The sequence below is a fragment of the Macrobrachium nipponense genome, chromosome 2 (assembly GCF_015104395.2).
Source record: "Macrobrachium nipponense isolate FS-2020 chromosome 2, ASM1510439v2, whole genome shotgun sequence".
NCBI lineage: Eukaryota > Metazoa > Arthropoda > Malacostraca > Decapoda > Palaemonidae > Macrobrachium > Macrobrachium nipponense.
The window spans coordinates 136,333,101-136,356,192 of record NC_087201.1 but is presented as its reverse complement, the minus strand read 5'-3'; the positions used below and the strand labels follow the sequence as shown (position 1 = coordinate 136,356,192).

At 49.5% G+C, this 23,092-nt stretch overlaps 1 protein-coding gene across 1 annotated transcript in view; it reads left to right on the top strand.

Moving 5' to 3' along the window:
- Positions 1-23,092, top strand: part of LOC135221022 (serine/threonine-protein kinase PLK4-like) — a 121,632-nt gene that overhangs the window by 10,231 nt on the left and 88,309 nt on the right. Inside the window, exon 2 of the mRNA XM_064258743.1 lies at positions 5,991-6,086. Within this exon, the coding sequence (XP_064114813.1) occupies positions 5,991-6,086 (96 nt within the window). The remainder of the gene's footprint in view (positions 1-5,990; positions 6,087-23,092) is intronic.

The following is a 23,092-nucleotide window of genomic DNA, read 5'->3' as shown; positions in this document are numbered from 1 at the left end:
TCTCGGGAAAGGAGTTCTTCTCCCGGGAAGAGCCAGATCACTCCAAAACGATCTCCTTCTGTAGATCAGTTGGACCCAGGTATCGGAAGATGAAGAGCCTGTAGATGTAGCAGTTTCGGACTACAAGAGACTTTCTCTTTTGCTGCTAAAGGAGTTCGGAGACTCCCTTCATCCTGCGGACCCTCCTTCACCAGGATCGTTGATGTCCAGCACTAAAGCTCTCAAATCGTCTTCCTTCGTTAAGATGCGCCCCGCTCTTTGTATGAAAAGGCATTGAAAACTTTTTCAGAGTGGTTGACTTCCAGAAGGGAAGCGGGCAAGACAGTTTTTTCCTGCCCTCCTTCCAAGTTAACAGGCAAACCAGGAAGGTGGTACGAGACCAAAGAGCCGATGGGGTTAGGCCTGCCTTCTTCCGCGGATGCGGATTTTGCTTCCTTAGGTGGACTCTGCTAGGAGGGGAAGTCGTTGCTGTCTGCTAAGGCGACTTGGGGCATGTGTGAGCTGGACCACCTTCTAAAGGGCCTCTTTAAAAACCCTAGAAGTCTTCAACTTTATGGAATGGGCGTTAGGAGCTTTAGCGAAGAGAGCTCAGGACACGGACTTTGTTTCTATGGAGGAAAACTTTCGAGCGTCCTGGCTTGTCTGGACAGAGCGGTCATGGACGGTTCTGTAGAAGTTGACCCTCTCTTTTTGGAACGGGAGTTTTGAAGAAGAGATCTGTCTTTAGCTCTTTCTTAGCAAGAGCAGTATCACCCTTGCAAAGGACATCTTCTTCTTTTTGCTGCCTTTATCCCGCACCTTTTTCCACAAGAGACGGTTAGAGAAGTTTCGAAATCTCTTACGGAGAAGGCAACTCAAGATCTCCTCACGCACTCAGCCAAGAAGTTTAGGCCGGCAGTGCCGATAGAGAAGAAAGAGAGACCCTCTTTTGTTCAGCCCTTTCGAGGGGGCTCCTCTTCTAGAGCCTCTCTTAGAGGTCGAAGACCAGAGAGAAAGAGTAGACCATCTAGAAGGTCCTTCGGGAAGTGTCTAGATGAACAGCAAGTCCTCCAGACGAAGGTAGGCGCCAGGCTACTCCACTTTGCCAAAGTCTGGGCGCAGAAGGGAGTCGGACTCCTGGTCCCTCTCTATCCTGAAAAAAGGATACTTGATCCCCTTCAGGGAAAATCCTCCCTTGACGACAACTCCAAGGGAGTTAACCGCCAGATACTCGGATCCGGTACGAAAAGCTTGCTATGTTGCAAGCAGTGGAACAGATGATTTCCAAGGAAGCGGTAGAACTGGTTCAAGATCTCCAGTCCCCAGGATTCTACAATCGGCTATTCCTGGTACCGAAGCACGGGGGGATGGAGACCAGTTCTAGACGTCAGTGCCCTGAATTTCTTTGTCTTGAAGAAGAAATTTTCAATGGAGACGTCTTCCTCTGTTCTATCTGCTCTTCGTCCAGGGGATGGATGGTGTACCCTGGGGACTTCAGGATGCGTATTTCCATGTGCCAATTCATCCGGCAGCAAGGAAATATCTGAGGTTCATGTTCCAAGGGAAAGTGTTCCAGTTCCGAGCGATGTGCTTCGGACTTTCGACTGCCCCTCAAGTCTTTACGGACATCATGAAGAATGTAGCTTATTGGCTACATCTGGAAGGGATCAGGATCTCGTTATATCTGGACGATTGGCTAATAAGAGCCCAATCGGAGAAAAAATGTCTGGAGGACCTTTTAGTGACTCTAAAGTTGACAAAGTCCTTAGGACTTTTAGTAAATCACGAGAAATCCATGCTGACTCCCCAGCAAAGTATTGTCTATCCTGGGGATTCCAGATGGATTCTCGGGATTTTCTAGCGTAGCCTTCGCCAGGAAAGGACTCGAAGGTAGGAGAACGCTGCCTAGAAAAGGTGTCAGTCTTCTTAAGGAAAGAACATTGTTTCCGCGAGGGAATGGATGAGCTTGCTGGTGACCCTCTCCTCGATGGAACAGTTCGTTTCCTTAGGAAGACTTCACCTACGACCCCTTCAATTTTATCTGAAGGAGAAGTGGGATTGGAAGTCCAACAATCTGGGAGAGACTTTTCCAATCTCGAAACGGATCAAGGAGAATATCCGTTGGTGGTTAGATCCAAGGACCAGAAACTAAGCCAAGGAATCTCCCTTCGCTTACAGAACCCAGCGCCTAGCGTTGTTTGGCAGACGCCTCAGATTCAGGGTGGGGAGCGACCCTGAGTTTCCGCAAGAAGTGTCAGGCATTTGGGAAGGAGAACAAGTGTCCTGGCACATCAACAAGAAAGAGCTAACAGCCATTCATCTAGCTTTGGTTCATTTCGAGGAACCAGGTCTCAGGTCTGGGGATTCAGATTTCACTCGGACAACACAACAGCCCTCGCTTATATAAAGAAGCAAGGGGGGACGCATTCCTTTTCCCTGTACGAATCAGCAAAGGATCTGCTGATTTGGGACACAGGAAAGGAAGATCTCTCTCCTCACAAGGTTTGTACAGGGAGAGAAAAATGTCCGGGCAGATTCTGTTAAGCAGAAAAGATCAAGTCCTACCCACGGAATGGACTCTCAATCCTCAGATTTGCCAACACTGTGGCATCTGTGGGGAAGGCCCAATATAGACCTGTTCGCGACCAACAAGAACCACAGATTAGAAACCTATTGCTCCCCGATCTCGGATCCTCAAGCAGTAGCAGTAGACAGCTTTCTGCTAGATTGGACGGGCTTGGACGCAGTACGCCTTCCCTCCTTTCAAGATAGTAGGAGAAGTGTTGAGGAAGTTCGCTTGCTCGGAAGGAACAAGAATGACCCTCATCGCTCCCTTTTGGCCGGCTCTCGATTGGTTCACAGAGGTGCTGGAGTGGTTAGTGGATTTTCCAAGATCGCTTCCACTAAGGAACGATCTTCTCAAACAACCCCACTTCGACAGGTTTCACAAAAACCTCCCCGCTCTAAGTCTGACCGCCTTCAGACTGTCGAAGGACTTGTCAGAGCAAGGGGCTTTTCACGAGAAGTGGCGAAGGCTATTGCAAGAGCCAGAAGAGTCTCCACTTCTAAAGTATATCAGTCGAAGTGGGAGTTGTTTAGAAGATGGTGTAGGGAAAAGAAAATATCCTCCTCCAGTACCTCTGTAACTGAAATCGCAGATTTTATCCTATATTTGAGAAAAGACTGTAACCTTGCAGTTTCAACAGTGAAGGGTTACAGAAGTATGCTGGCCTCAGTTTTTTCGACATAGAGGAATAGATCTGACAAACAATAAAGATCTTCAATGACCTTATAAAGTCTTTTGAGACCACGAAAGAGCATGTAATTAAGAAGCCTAGCTGGAACTTGGATGTGGTCCTCAAGTTCCTAATGTCGGAAAAATTCGTACCGTCTCACGTCAGCTTCGTTTAGGGACTTAACAAGAAAGTCTTTATTCCTTTTTTGCGTTAGCAACAGCCAAGAGAGTGAGCGAGTTGCAAGCTTTGGAAGGTAAGTGGGGTTTAAGAAAGATTCAGCGATTTGCTCCTTTCAACCATTTTTTCTTAGCGAAAAATGAAAATCCCTCAAAGCCTTGGCCAAGAAGCTTTGAGATAAAGGAATATCTTCATTAACAGGGAGAGAACTAGAAAGGACTTTGTGTCCAGTCAGGGCACTCAAGTTCTACCTGGAGAAGAAGAAGTTGCTGAAAGGTACAGAAGAAAGTCTTTGGTGCTCTGTAAGAGAGCCGAAAAGAGCGATTTCTAAGAACGCCCTTACATTCTTCATAAAAGATGTAATAAGGGAAGCTCACCTTAAATGCGAAGAAGAGCATTTCAAGGTTCTCAGAGTGAGAGCTCATGAAGTGAGAGCCATAGCTACGTCGATGGCATTTCACAAAACATGGTCGCTTCAGGCTCTTATAGATTCGACATTTTTGGGTTTTAGATGTAATTCGGTGTTCGCCTCGAATTACCTAAGAGATGTTAAAATTTCGTACGAAAAGTGCTTTGCTCTGGGAGCGTATGTTTCGGCGAATTCAGTGCTGGGAGAAGGGGCTGAGGCTAATCCTTCCTATTTAGTTTAAGGCTTAAAATTACTGTTTATTGTGGTTGTTTTTATTGGTTAATTGTCGAAGGGAGGGAGGGACCCTCTTACAATTCATAGATTGTAATAAGACTAACATGGTCAGGTGATCGGGATTGGCTTCAGTGCTCTTTGTGATTTGTTTAATAACCTTAACTCTGTCATGTAAGAGGGCGAGTCTCCATTGATATGACAAAAGGTCAAGGCTCTACCATGTAAGTGGGTCAGCCCCCATTGGTACGATCCAGTATAGGCTCTGTCGCGTAAGCGGGCTAGCCCCCATTGACACGATCCAAAGAGTTATTCAACCATAGGTTCATTCCTCGTTGAAACTCTTGAGGCAAGCAGACTCATCGACAGTAGTCATGAAGTCTTCAGCCCAATAAGGTAGGAACTATGGATTATGTTATCCAAGAACATAGGTTGTTTTTTCCCTGTTTTTTAATGTATTTAGTTAAGTATTATGTTGTTTTTAGCTGTCTCTTGCCCGCCACCAAGGGTGCCAATCAGCTAAGTATATATCTGCTGGGTAAGTTACTTGTACAAAAATGATATTGTTAAGATACAATAAAGTTTTGTACATACTTACCTGGCAGATATATACGATTAATGGCCCACCCAGCCTCCCCTCAGGAGACAGGTGTAAGAGAAATTATGGCTTAGAAAACGGGAATAGTTCCAGACCCCGCCACCCAGCGGCGGGAATGGTGGATCACCTGACCTACCTGTCGCGTGTGCCGCGAGTTGAAATATCTGTGGTGACGACGAGTCTATAGCTAAGTATATATCTGCCAGGTAAGTATGTACAAAACTTTATTGTATCTTAACAATATCATTTTTTAAAAGTTCGTGCAAAGTCATACATTAATAGTTTGAAAAAGCTTCCTTGGAGTAAGATGCCTTAATGAAAGAGACGAAAGTACAGATCAGTGTCTTGTAAGTATACATAAATAAATTATTTAGTAAAGATAATTTAAGCAACAAGATTTTAAAGATAAAATCAATAGATCTGTAAATTTGAGGCAAAAGGACAAGGTAGTTGAAACAGTATAATAGTCTCAGTTTAGATTGTCAGCTTCAACTTTCATAAATGCCAGGAAGACTATTGCAGCATTCACTACAGGAAATGGATGAAACTTAGTAGTATTGGGCTTAGCAAGAATTTGGTATAAATATTTTACAACTTTTATTTCAAAAGAGAATGAGAAAAAAAATTAAATGATTGATTGTGGTTGTTTAACTGTTTAGTGAGGCTTTGTGACCTTTATTTACACTTATATTTACTTGAGAATCCTAAAGAAATTAGAAAAAGACACTATGATTAGACAAACTGTTCTGTAATTAGCCATACAGTGGTCCCCCTATACTTGCGGGGGATGTGTACCCTCCATGAATAGTTAGAATCCGCAAATAATTGGAACCCCCATAAAAACATAGAAAACAGCCTATTTTGTTATCTAAAACTCAAGAAAAAACCACCAAAAACATTTATACTGGTTTTTTTTAACAGTATTATCACAAAAAGTGCATTTTTGATGAAATTGATAAAAAAAAAATCTGGAACTTGTGGATATTTTTCATAGAAAAATTACCACGAACAGGTGCGTTTCCCGCAAATAGTGGGTAGATATGGTCCAGAGAGAAATCTGCGAATCCGGAGAATGCAAATACAGGGGGCCCACTGTATAATGAAACCAGTGACCTATGCTCATTAAAAATATATAATAGTTTCAAGATCAAAAGTTACTCAGCATAACCCCTACATTGCATGAAAGAAATAAAAGAAAATTTTAATGCCCCCATATCTCTCTCTCTCCCCCACACCCACACACATGACAAACTAGAGTTGATGTCATACTAGACTGTAATTCAAAGTTATGCACTTATGATAAAGTCTTCTCCATATAATAAAGTCTTCTCTATACTATATCAGTTATTTTCATTTCCAGGCGTACGATGTCTGCGAGCAGCTTGGGAAAGGTGGATTTGCAGTTGTTTACAGAGCAAGATGTCGGAATACTGGTCGGGAGGTTGCCATAAAAAAAGTAAGCGTAGTTATTACTGGTATAATTTTGAACGTGCTTATATCTACTAACTTCTTTTTGTTTTATCAGTTAAAATAAGACACATGCTTAGCCCTTTATGACCCCTATGGGCATAGAGGCCTTTCTCAGTCCAAGGCAGGATGCTAGAGCTTCGTTTGCACTTCCTTGTTCTGGGCATGCTCAATCAATTTTGCAGCATATTAATGCTTTAGTGTTGGGTCGAAATGGCTCCCTGCGCTTTAATGGTCGTCTAAGCTTCTCCCCCCTCCTCTCATGCATTATAGGAAATATTGTTCTTCTAATGTACATAGTTGAACTGATGCCTCGTCACCTTAATTCAGTCGTGATGCGTCTAAAGCCAGGCTTGACCCTGGATCAGGTAAGAGCTGAGGGCCCTTCATTGACTTCTTGGAGTCTACTGCTTCTTCTGTCGTCACTGTGATGGAGGTTATGTTACCATGTCCTCCTTTATCAGGTTGTTGCAGTCTGGTGTGAAGGCCATCTCTTACCTGGGCCACCTCTGCTAATTTGTGGGCCAATCTGCTCCTTGTTGAAGGTGATAGAGTCTGTTGATTCTGAGTCCTTGTCATCATCTCGTAATGGGGACCTCCTGAAGTCGCAGCTTCTCTTTCCAAGAATGCAATTAGAAGATGTGATAGACCAGCAGTGTGCTTATACCAAAGATAGGCTGGTTCAGTAGATAGTCTTGAAGTTGGAGGCTCACTCTCTCCCTCCACCTCTTCTTCAAAGACAGAGTAGGCAGTCTCCTCCTAGGAAGTCGGCCAAGCATTTGACATCTGTAAGGGCTCCTCAGTCTACTGCTCCATCTAAGTCTAAGCAACAGCAGCGCCCCTTTCAGTCTTGCCCCTTCAAGCGAGGAAGGGGCAGAGAGGGTTGTCGACAGAGAGGGAGCCACTCCCTTCCCATTGCCACGCTGAACCCTTCATCAGGAGGATGAGTTTCAGGATGGAGACGCCTCAGACGGTTTTGGTAGCCGTAAGGGAGAACAACTTTGTGCTGTCAATAGACTTGAAGGACTTACTTCCAGATTCCAGTTCGCCCTTTGTTCAGGAAATTTTTTCGGCTCAGCCTTGGGGAGCAAGTCTTCCAGTTCAAAGTCCTTTGCTTTGGTTTGACTACAGCCCGTCAAGTGTTCACAAGGGTCTTTGCCTTAGTTTCAACATACGCTCATGGTCAAGGGATTCGCCTGTTGGGATACCATGACAACTGGCTGGTCTTGGCAAGTTCCAGAGAGAAGCAGGTTTGGGACAGGGATCTTCTTCTACAGTCTTGTCGGAGCCTAGGCATTGTGGTAAACCTGGAGAAGTCCAATGTGCTTCCCAATGAGAGGATTCTTTACCTGGATATGTCTATAGATATGGAAGAAGTTCAGGTCTGTGTCACCCTCCTTCCTGTCAGAGGCCAAACAGCCAGCTCACCAGTGGCAGGTTCTTCTCGGGATCTTGTCATCTCTCGAAAAGCTGGTCCCTCATGGTCGTCTCCACCTCGCTTTCTGCAATGGAGACTGAAGGAGCTCTGGTCCTTGGCAAGAGATTGCCCTTAGCAGCAGGTACCTCTGTCAGAAGTTAAGTGTATCTTAATTTTACCAGACCACTGAGCTGATTAACTGCTCTCCTAGGACTGGCCCGAAGGATTAGATATTTTTACGTGGCTAGGAAACAATTGGTTACTTAGCAACGGGACCTACAGCTTATTGTGGGGTCCGAATCCCATTACATCGAGAAATGAATTTCTATCATAAGAAATAAATTCCTCTGGTTCCACGCTGGCCGAGCCAAGAATCGAATTTCGGACCACCGGATTGGTAGCCGAGCGCGAAGTCCACTCGGCCAACGGGGAACTACCTGTCAGAAGAAGTGAGGAGAGAGACCTTTGTTGGTGGTTTGACATCCAGAATCTTATGGTAGGAGTCCCTCTTCATTCACCTCCTCCGGATTTACTCCTGTTCTCGGATGCTTCCATTGGTGGTTGGGGTCCTCATCTCAAGGATCTCCTAGCCTCGGGTGTTTGGGGTGCGAACGACAAGCTGTTTCTCATCAACGGTTTGGAGATGAAAGCAGCTCTCCAGTCTGCGGGAGTTCCGAGAGAGGGTGGATGGTCACCCTGTTGTTCTGATGTCGGACAACACCACGGTGATGGCCTATATGAACAAACGGATGGGGCTGGTGTCTCGCCAGCTCCACTTGTTGACCGTTGAGATGCACCAGTGGGCGACCAACATCTCGGTGGAGCTCATGGCTAGGTACATTCCAGGTAGGAGGGATGTGATAGCCGACAAGCTGAGTCGTCAGAGTCAATTCCTAGGTACGGAGTGGTCTCTGCATCAAGACATAGTAGACAGGCTGTTTCTCCGTTGGGTATGACCCATGTTAGACCTCTTTGCCACTTGCTTCAACAGAAAGCTGGAGGTCTACTTCTTGGTGGTCCCAGATCCTCTTGCTCTGGCAGAGGATGCTCTACAGCATCCTTGGGACAATCTCAAGGTGTACGCCTTCCCTCTGTTCTGCCTGATCCATCAGGTCCTGAACAGGGTAATGAGCTCTTGGAATCTCAGGATGACCTTGGTGGCGCCTCTGTGGCCTCAGGCGGAGTGGTTCCCAGACCTTCTGTCCCACCTGCTCTCCAGTACCAGATCCTCTAGCATATATGACAGATGCAATGCTACAGGATTGGTCAGACAAGTTCCTGTATGCCTTCCCTCCCTATGGGATAGGGGAGGCCCTGAACAAATTTCTGTCACACAAATATGTGTCAATGATTTTAATTGCCCCATTTTGGCCACTAAAAGGGTGGTTTCCAGACCTCATGGACCTTATGGTAGACTTCCTGAGATTACTTCTCAGAAGGTAAATCTGTTCAAACAACCACACTTCAGGAGGTATCATCAAGGGTTGTCCTCTCTTTCTCTGACAGGATACAAACTGTCAAAAGACTTTACGAGAGCTTTTGCAAGAGCAATATTACAGTGCCCCTGTAGGGGGTTATTGCTGTGGACCTCATGTGGTGCACTATAGGCATTACTTGAGGTTCTTTGCAGCCTCCCTTTGGCCCCTAGCTCCAACCATTTTCGTTCCTTTTACTGTACGTCCTTTCATATTCTCTTTCTTCATCTTAACTTTTCACCCTCTCCTAACACTTGCCTCATAGTACAACTGCGAGGTTTTCCTCCTCTTACACCTTTCAGAACTTTTACTGTCAATTTCCAATATAGCGCTGAATGACCTCATAGGTCCCAGTACTTGGCCTTTGGCCTAAATTCTATATTCTACATAACTCAATTTCACAGTGCAGACGTGCCTCCTCCTCTGTAGTCTACCAGAATAAGTGGTCGATCTTCTGTACATGGTGCAAACAGAAAGGCATCTCTTCTAAGACAACTGTAACAGTTTGCAGACTTTCTTCTGTTACTTAGAAAGTCCAGAGGGTTGTTTGCATCAACTATAAAGGGCTACAGACCTATTCTCAACTCTGTCTGTAGACATAGAGGAATAGATTTATCTGCAAACCATGATATGTCAGATTTATATACTTTTTATTTTTTACTTTTTTTCACATTGAAGGTTATATGCATATCCTGATTGCAAAGTTTTTTTTTGGGGGGAGGGAATATGTTTTACCAAATACCAATTTTTACTATAGTTTTAAAATAATTATTTTTTTTAATTCAGTTCACAAATTCATTGATATATCTATTCATCTCAAACCAAATTCATTATAGCACTGAATAATCCCTCGGATTCCAGTGTATGGCTTCAAGCCTAAATATCATATTCCATTCCGTATCAGATTTGGTACTAAAATGACTTTCGGTTCCTCCCTTTGAACATCTCGATGAGGCCTCCTTCAGAAATATGACTAGGAAGACCCTTTTTTTGGTAGCATTAGCTACAGCTAAAAGAGTAAGTGAGATACGTACAGGCTATGGATAAAAGGATTGGCTTCTTTGGGGGGAAACACGATTTGTTCACTTTCTCTTGATTTTCTCGCAAAAAAAAAAAAAATGAGAATCTTTTGTGATGAAAGGTTTGCCAGAATTATTGGTGTCAAAGGAAAAGGGAAGAGTTCTCTGCTTAGTAAGAGCTTTTAAGTTCTACCTTTAGATGATGATAAGGTGGGAGAAGAATTTCTCCCTACCCTTAAAATGAAAGCACATGAAATCAGTGATTTCATACAATCAACTTACCTGTCAGATATATACATAGCTAAGACTCAGTCGTCCCCGACAGAAATTCAAATTTCGCGCCACTCGCTACAGGTAGGTCAGGTGATCTACCGGCCTGCCCTGGGCGGCAGGACTAGGAACCATTCCTGTTTTCTACTCATATATTTTCTGTCGCCGGTGGTATCAACATCGTTGCTGCCACCTCCTGACTGGAATTCGCTTTTCTAGACAATTGATCATCTTTTTGTGGACTTTTGGTGATGTACCTGGATCGTTGTTTTGGCATTCGCTACTGTGGACTGGATTTGGACTTGCTTTTGATTTTTCTTCAAGAGTGTCTGATTCAAGTGGTTGTGTGAGAGTGTGTGTGAATGTAGGCTGCAAGGTGAGGATACCGAAGGCTTCGGTTGATCCTCACACTGTATGTCGCAAATGTAGAGGTTTTGATTGTTCTATTTCTAACACCTGTCATGAGTGTGAGAGGTTGAATGTTGAGGAATGGAAGACTCTAACTTCTTACTTGAAGAAGTTAGAAAGGGATAGAGTCAGAAGGGCTGCATCTAAGATTGCGGGTAGTAGTACAAGGCCTATTGAGCCTTTTAATGATTCTAACTCTTCCCTTAACTATGCATTTGATTCTAATTCTGTATCAGGGCCCTCACTGGCTTTACATTCAGATTCGGCCTCGGAAATTGCTGAACTGAAAGCTACTCTTCACAGGATGAAATCCAAAATGGCTGCCATGAAAGGTAAGGATTGTGAAAGTGATTATAGTGAAGTGAGTGTCCCCAGTGTTGTGGAGGGGCGTCTGACCGTCTCTGCGACGCTCCCAGGCCTAGACCTCTTCCAAGCTCCCAAGCCCAGAGGAGAAGGAAAGTCGAAAGCCGTACGGAGGTTGTGGAGAATTCCCCCCGGTCAGGCGTCCCTTCAGCAGGCTCTGTAAATAGACAGACTGCTCAGGGCCGCTATAGGAAAAGCGTCCTCAGAGAGTGCTTCTCTTCGTCCGCTTCTCCCTCTCCTAAACGAGGGTGGAAGGATTCGGACTTGTCCAGGCCCCTGAAAAGGCACTGGAAAGATCCTGTGTTGGATTCTAGCCCCGAACGCTTTTCGGAAGAAGCGCCTCCTTCGATCAAGAAGGCTAAGAGGGTTTTGACGTCCCATGGTTTGGACAAAACTTCTTCGAGGTCTCCCTCTCCCGTTCAAGAAGACACCGGAGAAGCTTCCAAGAGGATCATTTTGGCTGTACAAGAACAGTTATCCGCCTTGGTAGGAGTCCTTTCGAAGGATCCCCCTCGTAAGAAAGACGTGAGACTTCCTGTCAAGAAGACTCGTCTTCCTTCTCCCGCCAGGAGTGAGGCTCCTGTGGGACGTGAGGCGTTTGAGATCTACTCTGATAGAGACTCTTTGGACGATTTTGAATCGCCAGACAAGCGCGAAGCGCCAGTCAAGCGCGAGGTTTCCTACAGACGAGAAGCGTCTTTTAGGATTAAAGCGCCAGATAAGCAAGAAACGCTTTACAGGCGCGAAGATATTTCCAGACGGGATACGTCTGCCAGACCAGCAACGTCAGCCGAGCGCGAGGAAGCAGCCAGGCGCGAGGATTCAGCCAGGCGCGAGGCGCCAGACAAGCTTCATCCATACAAGGATTTGGCACCAGAAAGGCGCGAGGCGCCAGCCAGGCGCGAGAGTTTAGAGAGGCGCGAGAGTTTAGAGAGGCGCGAGGCATCAGTCAGGCGCGAGGCGCCAGCCAAGCGCGAGGAGTCAGCCAGGCGCGAGGCGCCAGCCAGGCGCGATGAGCCAGCCAAGCGCGAGGAGCCAGCCAAGCAGAGGAGCGCTATACACTCTCTTAGCCCCTCTCCTATTAGGAGTTTGTCTCCCGTAGAGAGAGTTATTGGGCAGGAAGACCCGGAACGGGAAGTGACTTCTCCGTCTGATCCGATATTGGAAGAGGACTCAGAAGACGAGACTCACGGCAGAGAAGGGCTGTCTAACTACAAAGTTTTGACAGCTCTCCTCCTCCAGGAATACGGAGATGCATTGATCCCTGCCGCTCCGCCTTCGCCTCGTTCACTTTTTTCATGCTCTAAGACGCCGAAGTCGTCGGCTTTCTTGAAGATGAGGCCGACGATTTCTATGAAGAGAGCTCTTCAGTCTCTGGATAGCTGGATGCTAACCAAGAAGGAGCTAGTCAGGACGGTGTTTTGCATGCCTCCCGCTAGACTTACGGGCAAGAGAGGTATTTGGTACCAGACTGGGGAGAATATGGGACTCACTCTCCCAGCTTCGGCTGAAGCTGACTTTTCCAGTCTGGTAGATGCATCCAGGAGACATAGCCTTCATACTGCGAAGATTACTTGGGGTCTTTCAGAGTTGGATCATCTCCTCAAGGGACTTTTTCACATTTTAGAAGTCTTCAACTTCCTAGATTGGTCCCTTGGGGTGATGTCCAAGAAGGCTCATGCCTCAGAAGGACTAGATCCGGACGTACTCCTTGCAATTTTGTCCTGTATTGACAAGGCGGTACAGGATGGCTCAGAAGTTTCTTCCTTATTTGGAGCAGGTCTCTTGAAGAAGAGATCTGTTTTTAGCGCTTTCTTGACGAAAGCGGTATCCCATTCGCAAAGGGCAGCCTTGTTATTCGCTCCCAGGTCTGACTTTCTGTTCCCTTCGCAGTTGGTGAGGGACATTTCCCGTTCTCTGACGGAGAAAGCAACACAGGATCTTCTCCTGCAATCTTCCAGGAAGAAGAGACCAGTGATGGTGGGAGACAAGAAAGGTGTGTCTACGCCTGTTCGGCCCTTTCGAGGAGGCCCTCCCGCTAGAGTTACCGCTAAAAGAAAAACGACCGAGAAGAGAGGTAGAGCCTCTTTCCGTCCCTTTAAAAGGGGAAAGTGAAGTGGCGCTCCTCCAAACACCAGTAGGTGCCAGGCTCCGGGGATTTGCGGAAGCCTGGACTCTCATAGATACAGACGCTTGGTCTATGTCTGTTCTACAGAAGGGATACCTCATTCCTTTCCTGGACAATCCTCCCCTGACGTCAACTCCGCGGGAATTGTCCGCCAATTACAAGGACCCTGTGTTGAAAGATACTCTTCAACAAATGGTGGATCAGATGTGGGACAAGAGAGCTATAGAGCTAGTGCTGGATCAAAGCTCCCCAGGGTTTTACAATCGTCTTTTCTTGGTTGCGAAAGCCTCGGGGGGCTGGAGACCAGTTCTGGATGTCAGCGCTCTGAACAAGTTTGTTCAGAAACAAGTTCTCCATGGAGACCTCTGCATCAGTCCTTGCGGCTCTTCGCCAAGGGGATTGGATGGTGTCTCTGGATCTCCAGGACGCCTATTTTCACGTCCCGATCCATCCTTCGTCGAAGAAGTACCTCCGTTTCATGACGGGGGGAAGGATCTTCCAATTCAGAGCCTTGTGTTTCGGCCTGTCTACGGCGCCTCAGGTTTTCACGAGCCTTATGAAAAATGTGGCGAGATGGCTTCACCTGAAAGGAATCAGTATATCTCTGTACCTAGACGACTGGCTCATCAGAGCAAAGTCAGAGAAACAGTGTTTGGAGGACCTGACTGTGACACTAAACCTGATAAAGACCTTAGGATTACTCGTGAACCTCGAGAAGTCCCAACTGATCCCCAGCCAGAACTTGGTCTATCTGGGGATTCGGATGGATTTTCGGGGTTTTCGAGTATTTCCTTCTCAAGAGAGACTAACGAGAGGTTTAGAAAAAGTCTCTCTCTTCCTAAGGAAGGAACGTACTTCGGCGAGGGAATGGTTGAGCCTATTAGGGACTCTTTCCTCGCTCGAACAGTTCTTTCCTCTAGGAAGACTTCATCTCCGTCCGCTTCAGTTCTTCCTCAGAAGATTGTGGAACATGAAGACAGGGCTTCTCTCGGACAGTTTTCCCATTCCAGTTCTGATGAAACGCCATTTAGAATGGTGGTTACTCCCACTGAAGGAAAACAAGAGTACTTCCCTAGAAACACAGAACCCAAACCTTGTATTGTTTTCCGACGCGTCGGAAAAAGGTTGGGGAGCAACCTTGGGAAAGAGAGAGGTGTCAGGCACTTGGAATGCTCTTCAAGTGTCCTGGCACATAAACTGCAAAGAGCTGTTTGCCGTACACCTAGCCCTAAAGAGCTTCGAACCTTTAGTGAGGAACAAAATAGTACAAGTGAATGCGGACAATACAACCGCCCTTGCATACATTCGGAAGCAAGGAGGTACTCACTCGTATGCCCTTTACGAGCTCGCAAGAGACCTGCTGTTGTGGACATCGCAAAGGAACATCTCTCTGTTGACGAGGTTTGTTCAGGGAGTAAGGAACGTGAGAGCAGACAGGCTGAGCAGGAGGAACCAGGTCCTTCATACCGAATGGACCCTCCACTCAGACGTTTGCCGGAATCTCTGGTCTCTTTGGGGGACTCCTCATGTCGACCTCTTTGCCACGTTCCTCTCAAAAAGACTGGAAGTCTTCTGTTCAGTAGTAGAAGAGCCCAGAGCTCTAACAGTAGACGCCTTCCTGCTAGATTGGTCTCATGTAGACGTTTACGCATTTCCCCCATTCAAGATTCTGGGGCAAGTGCTCAGGAAGTTTGTGACTTCAAAGGGGACAAAAATGACCCTGATAGCCCCCTTTTGGCCATCAAGAGTGGTTCCCAGAGGTGCTGGAGTGGATGGTAGACTTCCCCAGATCCCTTCCACAAAGGAAGGATCTTCTCAGACAACCACACTTCGAGAGGTTTCATCAAAACCTCCCCGCTCTCGCTCTGACTGCCTTTCGACTATCGAAAGACTTGTCAGAGCGAGAGGCTTTTCTAGCAAAGCAGCAAGCTCGATCGCTAGAGCCCGGAGAACTTCCACTATCCGTGTTTACCAATCGAAGTGGGAAGTTTTTAGAAGGTGGTGTAAGTCGAAGAAGTTGTCCTCCTCCAGTACCTCTGTAACAGAAATCGCTGATTTTCTGTTATTTTTGAGAGAAGAATCGTGTCTCTCCGTAGCCACGATAAAGGGCTATAGGAGTATGCTATCGGCCGTCTTTAGGAATAGAGGCCTAGATTTGGGAAACGATAAAGATCTACATGATCTGATTAGATCTTTTGAGACCAAGAAGTCTAACATTACTTCTCCCCCTAACTGGAATCTAGACGTGGTGCTTAAGTTCTTGTCATCAGAGAGATTTGAACCCCTGCACTTGGCCTTGTTTCGTGACATAACGAGAAAATGTTTATTTCTTTTGTCACTGGCGACGGCGAAAAGAGTTAGTGAGCTGCACGCCCTTAGTGATAAAGTGGGTTTCAATCTAGATTCAGCCATCTGTTCCTTCAAAGAATTATTCTTGGCGAAGAATGAAAATCCTTCGAATCCCTGGCCGAGAAACTTCGAAGTAAAAGGCTTATCGGGTCTCGTCGGCAGGGAACCGGAGAGGTCTCTTTGCCAGTAAGGGCGTTAAAGTTTTACTTACAGAAAAAGAAACAGTTGGGAGGTTCTAGACAAGGTCTTTGGTGCTCGGTGAAGGATCCATCAAGACCTATGTCTAAGAATGCTTTAGCCTTTTTTGTCAGGAACGTCATTACGGACGCTCATAAGGCTTGCACGGATGATTCTTTCAAACTCCTGAGAGTAAGAGCTCATGAAGTGAGAGCAGTGGCTACGTCTCTCTCTTTTCAGAGAAATATGTCACTTAAGAATATCTTGGAAGCGACATATTGGAGATGTAATTCTGTGTTTGCTTCTCACTATTTGAAGGACGTTCGTGTGACCTATGAAAAATGTTTTTCTTTAGGTCCTTTTGTGTCTGCGGGCACAATCCTGGGTACAGGAGCTAACACCAATCCTTAATTACTACATTAAGTCTTAATAGATATGTTCTAGACTTTCTGCTGAACAAGTGCAGATGCCGCACAAGCGGCCAGTCACTTCCGTTCAGTAAGGAACTCTTGTGATATCTTTTATTAGATGAGTATCATAAAATTTTTTTTTTCTGGAAAATTATTGTGTGCGTGTGCAATTTGGTTTGAGTTACGGTTGTTGCGAAGAGTTTGGGGATAACTCGGAGCAATTTTTAATACTAACATGGTGGTTAGGATCAGGTGGTCGGGATTGGTTGTGTGCTCCTTAATAAGGTGTGTTGTCATATAAGTGGATCAGCACCCATTGACAAAGTCCTTTCAGGCTCTGCCGAGTAAGTGGATAAGACCCCTTCGGCAGACCCACAAGAATTCTTGGCCATAGATCACAAATCTCGCTAAAGTTTCTTGAGGTGATGCAGACTACGGGGCAAACACCCACGAAGTCTACCACCTATCAGGTAGGAACCAAGGTTTTTATTTATACCTACAACATATGTTGTTTACCTGTCTATTCCAGAAGTAGCTGTCTCTTACCCTCCACCAAAGGGTGCCAATCAGCTATGTATATATCTGACAGGTAAGTTGATTGTATGAAAATGATATTGTTATAATACAATAAAGTTTCATACATACTTACCTGGCAGATATATACGATTAGGGCTCACCCAGCCTCCCCGCAAGGAGACAGGGGGAAGAGAAAATATATGAGTAGAAAACGGGAATGGTTCCTAGTCCTGCCGCCCAGGGCAGGCCGGTAGATCACCTGACCTACCTGTAGCGAGTGGCGCGAAATTTGAATTTGTTCCGACACGGCATACAAACCTTCGGTCCTTTTACAATAGGAAGGTACTAGCGGCAGCTGGATAGGTCGTAAGCTTTCGAACAAGGGGTTCGGTAGTTAACTGCTTGTCCGACAGGCGCGCGCGCGACTGGGAGGTAAACAAATCACTTTTGCTTTCGGCCTCGCAGTGGATGGACGTGTTGTTCGACGCTCTCTGCCCGCTTCTCGTCGTTTGCTTTCTGAGTATTTGGTTGTAATTGTGTATGAAAGAGTTATTGTAAGTACAATTATTCTCTTTTTTCATATTAATTGCTGCCTTCAATTATTGATTATGATGGAATCTCCTCGCCCCGCTACCCCACGGAGACTTTGCCCGGGTATCGAAGGGCGTAAATGCGGGAAGTTCAGATCGTTCCCGGAGATTGACCCTCATATTTTGTGTGCTCGGTGTCGGGGGCGCGAATGCACCCGAGCCGAGCCCTGTGATGTGTGTATTGATTGGTCGGAGGCGCAGTGGACTTTGTATGAGGGCAGGAAGAAGCGAAGGCCTGCAAAGGAGTCGTCGGAAAGCTCTCCCGCGACTCCTTTGGTGACGGACACTTCGTCTTCTTTCCTGCCGCCCGCTCAACTTCCACGTCTCGCGCCTTCCCCTTCGGGGGGGGTTTCTAGGTCCTTCTCCTCTCCTGACGTGTCGAGTGTGGAGGAGGGCGCTAGATACCCTGACGTAGAGTTGTACTCTGGGTCCTCTATCCGTTCGTCTTCGCGCGAGCGGGTAGAGGATCCTTCTAATCACCCGACTTTTGTTTCTCCATCCAGGTGCAGGTGCGGTTGCCGCGAAGGATGACCTCGGACAGGTGTGGACATCGTTGGGGCTGCAGGGCGTGCCGAGTGTCCAGGGGCTGCTCTATCATCTCGCTGGCTCCGTGGCGGTCACCCATGCAACGGTCACGACCACCACCACGACCCTTACAACCCTGGCTATGCTTCACCTCCTCACCTGGTGTACACCCAGCACGCGGTCTCTGTAACACCCACTACATCGGTGCAGGGGCCAGTCGCCGTAACTCGGGGAGTGTGATGCCGCCACCTGGGTTTGCCGTGCTGCCGCGACCGGACTTCATGTGCCCGAAGAGCTCGCCCCTGGCCTCCCACCCCCGGTACCTAGGATGGCTGTGCCGCTGTTCGACACCTGTACCGCCCACACATCTGCCGTACCTGCCGTGACCACCGCTGCTGTACCTGTACCTGCTCCTGCTGTCTCGTCTGCCGTTCCTGTGATGTTCGCACCTGCCGATGTTGTTCCTGTTAGTGGCGCCGCTGCTGCCCGATGCTGGTCTGTTCGGACAGGTAGTCCGGGCCCTGTTGCTTCGGCAACAGCAGCCCCGGCTCCGTCCGTGGATGACAGATCTGACGTCGGTCCTGAGGAGGTTGACGAAGAAGAAGAAGAAGAGGAGGAAGGTGTCGTCGTCGTCTTCATCGTCTTCTTCGTCGTCGTCGTCGTCTGCCGCCTCTTCCCCTTCTTCTTCTAAGGCTCCCCCGCCGAAGAAGAAGAAGGTCGCTCCCCCCCCCTAATGCCTCCCCCCCCCCTAAGAAGTCTCCTTCGGGAACTTCTAAGGGCCCGTCTCGCTCTGGTGAGACGGGGGGTTCTTCCGCTTCTTCGCTGGTCGCCCTGCTCCTTCGGGAGCAGGACCCGTCTCTTCTCCCGCAAGGAAGAAGACTACGGGGACCAGAGGGGTGCCGGCTAACACCGGCACCTCCTCACCTGCTGTCAGTGGTTCGGCCACAGCAGCAGGGTCCGGCTCGGCCGCTCGTTCGCGAGAGGTACCGAGTGTACGGTCGCCTACCAGACCGGTGCAGCCAGGAACCAGACCTCTGAGTCCGCTCAGCGTCAGGTTCACGGCACGGAGCGGAAGACTGGTGACAGCCGCTCACGCGACTCTCACCAGGCCAGCTCTCGCTCTCCGCGGCGAGCAGCTGGCTACCCGGGGCGGACGTGACGGTCCATGACCGGCCACGGGCTGAGGCTGGGAAGAGGTCCCCCCGTTCGCCGGCACCAGCCACGGCTGGTACCAGCGAACTGACGCACCGTGAGGATACGCACCGATCTCACCGTGACAGTGGAGCTCGCCGGTCGCCTGACAGTCGCTCTCACAGAGAGCGATCGGGTACGGCGACCAGCACCAGCTCCTCTGACACACGAGACCGGGGCCGCTGTTCTCCGGTCCAGCCGTTCTCCACAGCGAGACGGCTCGACTAGGTCTGCAGCTCGATCGCCACCGCGGGTTGGCGATCGCCTGCAGTCCTCCAAGCCGCTGGTTCTACCAGCGAGCGAGGAGAGAGCGTTCAGGTCTTCCTCTCCCATACCTTCAACCTCCTCGGGTTACACCGGGAGGGGCGAGGTATTGAGGAGTGATCGTGAGGGGTGCGCCCCTCAGGATCCCGACACCGCGGCGTACGCACCAGGCTCGGTTCTCGGACCAGCCAGGTCGTACGCACAGGTGGTTGGAGGAGACCGAGAGGGGGCTGTCGCTGCTCCTCTCCTTGAGGGAGGAGGGTCTCGGGAGGTGCTCCTGTTTGAGGGACTGGACGGTCCAACTCCGCAGGATGCAGTCACTCCTGAGATCCAGAGGAACTTTGCCGAGGTTATTGCGCTGATTCGTCAGCAACAACGACCTCGGGGAAGGATCGCCGCTCCCACCATCCGAGCCACGTCCCGGCTCGAGTCGTTCTGGGGCCGAAGAGGGAACCCAGACCGACGGTGGGTTTGCCGCGTTCGGAGCTTGCGGACTCAGTGCTGGACCAGGTTGAATCGCTTGTCTCCGGACAAGACGGTTCGCTCAAGTCTGGCAGGTCGAGCAAGCTGCTTCCACCTCCTCTGCTACGACAGCGGCGGTTTTACGTGCCATCTGAAGACCCGATGCCGCCCAAACAGGTGAACCCGGAGTTAGCCAGGCTGACTCCGGGTGTGTCTCTGCAGCAGCTCCTGTCCGAGAACCTGTGGTTCTCGCAGCAAGAGGCACTCGGCCTGGAACTACCGCCATGGCAGCTTTCCAGGCCGTCTCCTGGCTAGATCTGTGGTCCCTCACCAGTATCTAAGGTCGCAGCCAACTCCGGGGGAATTTCTCCCCGAAGATGACTCGGCCTTCAGGAGAATTTGCCAGTCTGGGGGAAGAGCCATCTCCTTCCTTGCCCACCAGACGGTGAACCTGTGGGCCAACCTGGTTCTTCTCCGACGAAGGGACGCTGTCCTTACTCGAGTTTCCAGGGCGGCCGGGCGTGAAGCGGCCTTGGGACTTCGAAACGGACCTCTACGGAGTTCCACGTCTCTCTTCCCAGGAGAGATGGTGGACGCTTGCGGTGGACAGACGGCGCACTGACGACAGTGACCGTACTGGTTCACCAGGCAGTCTCGAAGGCTTCTGGGCAGCCTCGGACTGCGGCCAAGTCTAAAGAGCTCGGCTAGCGCTCCGGTCGGCGGCTAAGACGGTTGCTGCGTCGAAGCCCCGGGGAATGACTCTGTCTTCTTCGACTTCTGGCAAGGGGAGCCGTAACCAGCCCTCCTCCCAGCCCTCCTCATCCCGTGGAGGCTCTGGGAAGAAGTCGAAGAAAGGGGGGAAACGCTAGGGACGGCGTTCCCCCTCACCTGCTGCCGGAAGTGGGGGGGTGCCTGGCCAGCCATTGGGCAACTTGCAGCGCTACGGCGCCGAGACCTGGATTGTAGATGTCCTTCGGGAGGGATATCTATTACCCTTCGAATCTCGGCCACCCCTCACCTCCAACCCGGTCCAACAGCAGTCGTACGTTCCAGGGTCATCGGAAGGACGTAGCACTGAGACAGGAGATAAAGACCATGCTGAGCAAGAGAGCTGTAGAGATCGTCACGGATCAGTCACCGGGCTTTTACAGTCGACTCTTCCTGGTGGAAAAGTCTACGGGAGGCTGGCGCCCGGTGATAGATCTCTCTCCCCTGAACCGGTTTGTTCGCCAGACCCGGTTCACGATGGAGACGGCACGCTCAGTGCTCGACTCCATCAGGGAGAACGATTTCATGCTTCAGTGGACTTGAAGGATGCGTATTTCCAAATACCCATTCATCAGTCCTCCAGAAAGTACCTCCGCTTCATCCTCGACGGGACGGTGTACCAGTTTCAGGGCACTGTGCTTCGGTCTCTCAACCGCCCCACAGGTGTTCACGCGAGTGTTCACTCTGGTGTCTGCTTGGGCCCATTCGCACGGGATACGTCTGATGAGGTATCTCGACGATTGGTTAGTCCTGGCGAGCTCCCGCTCGCAGTTGCTACAGGACAGGGATCGACTGCTCGAGTTCTGTCGCGATCTGGGGATCGTGGTGAACTTCGAGAAGTCCGATCTCGAGCCCAAGCAGAGGATGAAGTACCTGGGTATGCTGATCGACCGGTAGCAGGGCGAGTCTTCCCCGCAGACTCGCGGATCAGCAGATTCAGGGAGGCAGCCAACCAGTTCCTGTCTCGGCAGGAACAGGTAGCTCAGCGATGGCAAGTCGTGATCGGACACCTGTCGTCGCTCGAGAAGTTAGTCCCTCACGGGCGTCTTCACCTGCGGTCTCTTCAATGGAGACTAAAGGAGAGTTGGTCGCAGGCGACGGATCCCCCAAGCTTCCAGTGTCACTGACACAGGAGGTGAGGCAGGACCTATGCCTGGTGGCTGGACGACAGGAACCTCTTAAGAGGAGTGCCTCTGCGCACTCCCCCCCCGGACATGCAGCTGTTCTCAGACGCATCGACCGAGGGATGGGGCGCACACCTGGAGGAGTTGCTGACTTCAGGAGTGTGGGACGAGAACGACAAGCACCTTCACATCAATGTACTGGAACCTCAAGCAGCGTTTCTCGCTCTCCAAGAGTTTCAGGACCGCTTGATGGGACACTCAGTGGTGTTGATGTGCGACAACACCACGGTGGTGGCTTACGTCAACAAACAGGGGGGCCTAGTGTCTCTCCCGTTGTACCAGTTGACTCGGCAGGTGCACGAGTGGGCTCAGGCACACTCAATAGAGCTGTCGGCACGCTACATTCCAGGGAAGAGGAATGTAGTAGCAGACACGCTCAGCCGTCGGGATCAGGTGATAGGGACCGAATGGTCTCATACACCAGGACGTGGCGGAAAGGCTCTTCGACCTGTGGGGGCGACCAGTCGTGGATCTGTTCGCCACCCGGCACAACAGGAAGCTCCAGGTGTTCTTCTCGGCCGTGCCGGACCCATGGGCAGCTGCAGAGGACGCTCTTCAACACACCCGTGGGACAACCTCTTCGCCTATGCCTTTCCCCGTTCAGCCTGATTCGCAAGGTGATCAGTCGGAGCACTGGTCACCCCGAATCTCAGGATGATCCTGGTGGCTCCCAATGGCCACAGGCCATTTGGTATCCGGACCTGCTGGCTCTTCTCGCAGGAGAACCGAGAGAGATTCCCCCTTGGCACAACCTTCTCGCCCAGCCACACGTCGAGCGGTACCACCGAGCAGTCCAGTCCCTACGTCTTCACGGCTGGCTGTTATCCACCATCTCTGCGAACGAGAGGCTTTTCTCGTAGCGCAGCAAACAGAGATGGCTGGAAACGTCCGTCAGTCCTCTGCAGCGTGTACCAGGGGAAGTGGGCCGTCTTCTGGTTGGTGTCGTAGACGGGTCTATCTCCTCTCAGAGCCACTCTTCAGCAGGTAGCGGATTTCCTCGTTTTTCTTCGCCGAGAGAAGAATCCTCTCAGTCCCCACAGTCAAAGGATACAGAGCCGCCTTGGCGCTCGTCCTGAAACTGAGGGGGTTGGACATCTCGAACTCGTTCGAGATCTCCTTGCTTATGAGGAGCTTCGAAAGGTCTTGCCCACCCAGGGAACTCAGGACCCCTGCGTGGGATGTGACTCTCGTCCTTAGGAGTTTGACTCGAACGCCGTTCGAGCCACTCCGGGAGTCGTCAGACAGGGATCTGACCCTCAAGACCCTCTTCTTGCTGGCCCTGGCATCGGCGAAGAGAGTAGGGGAACTTCATGGTCTTTCCTATGATGTACGCGACACTCCAGGGGATGGGGATCCGTGACGCTCGATTTCGTCCCGAACTTCGTTGCGAAGACTCAGAAACCGTCGGTCCCTGACGACAGGTTCGAGTCATTCACGATTCCCTCCCTAATGGACTTCACCGATAATGATGCGGATGAG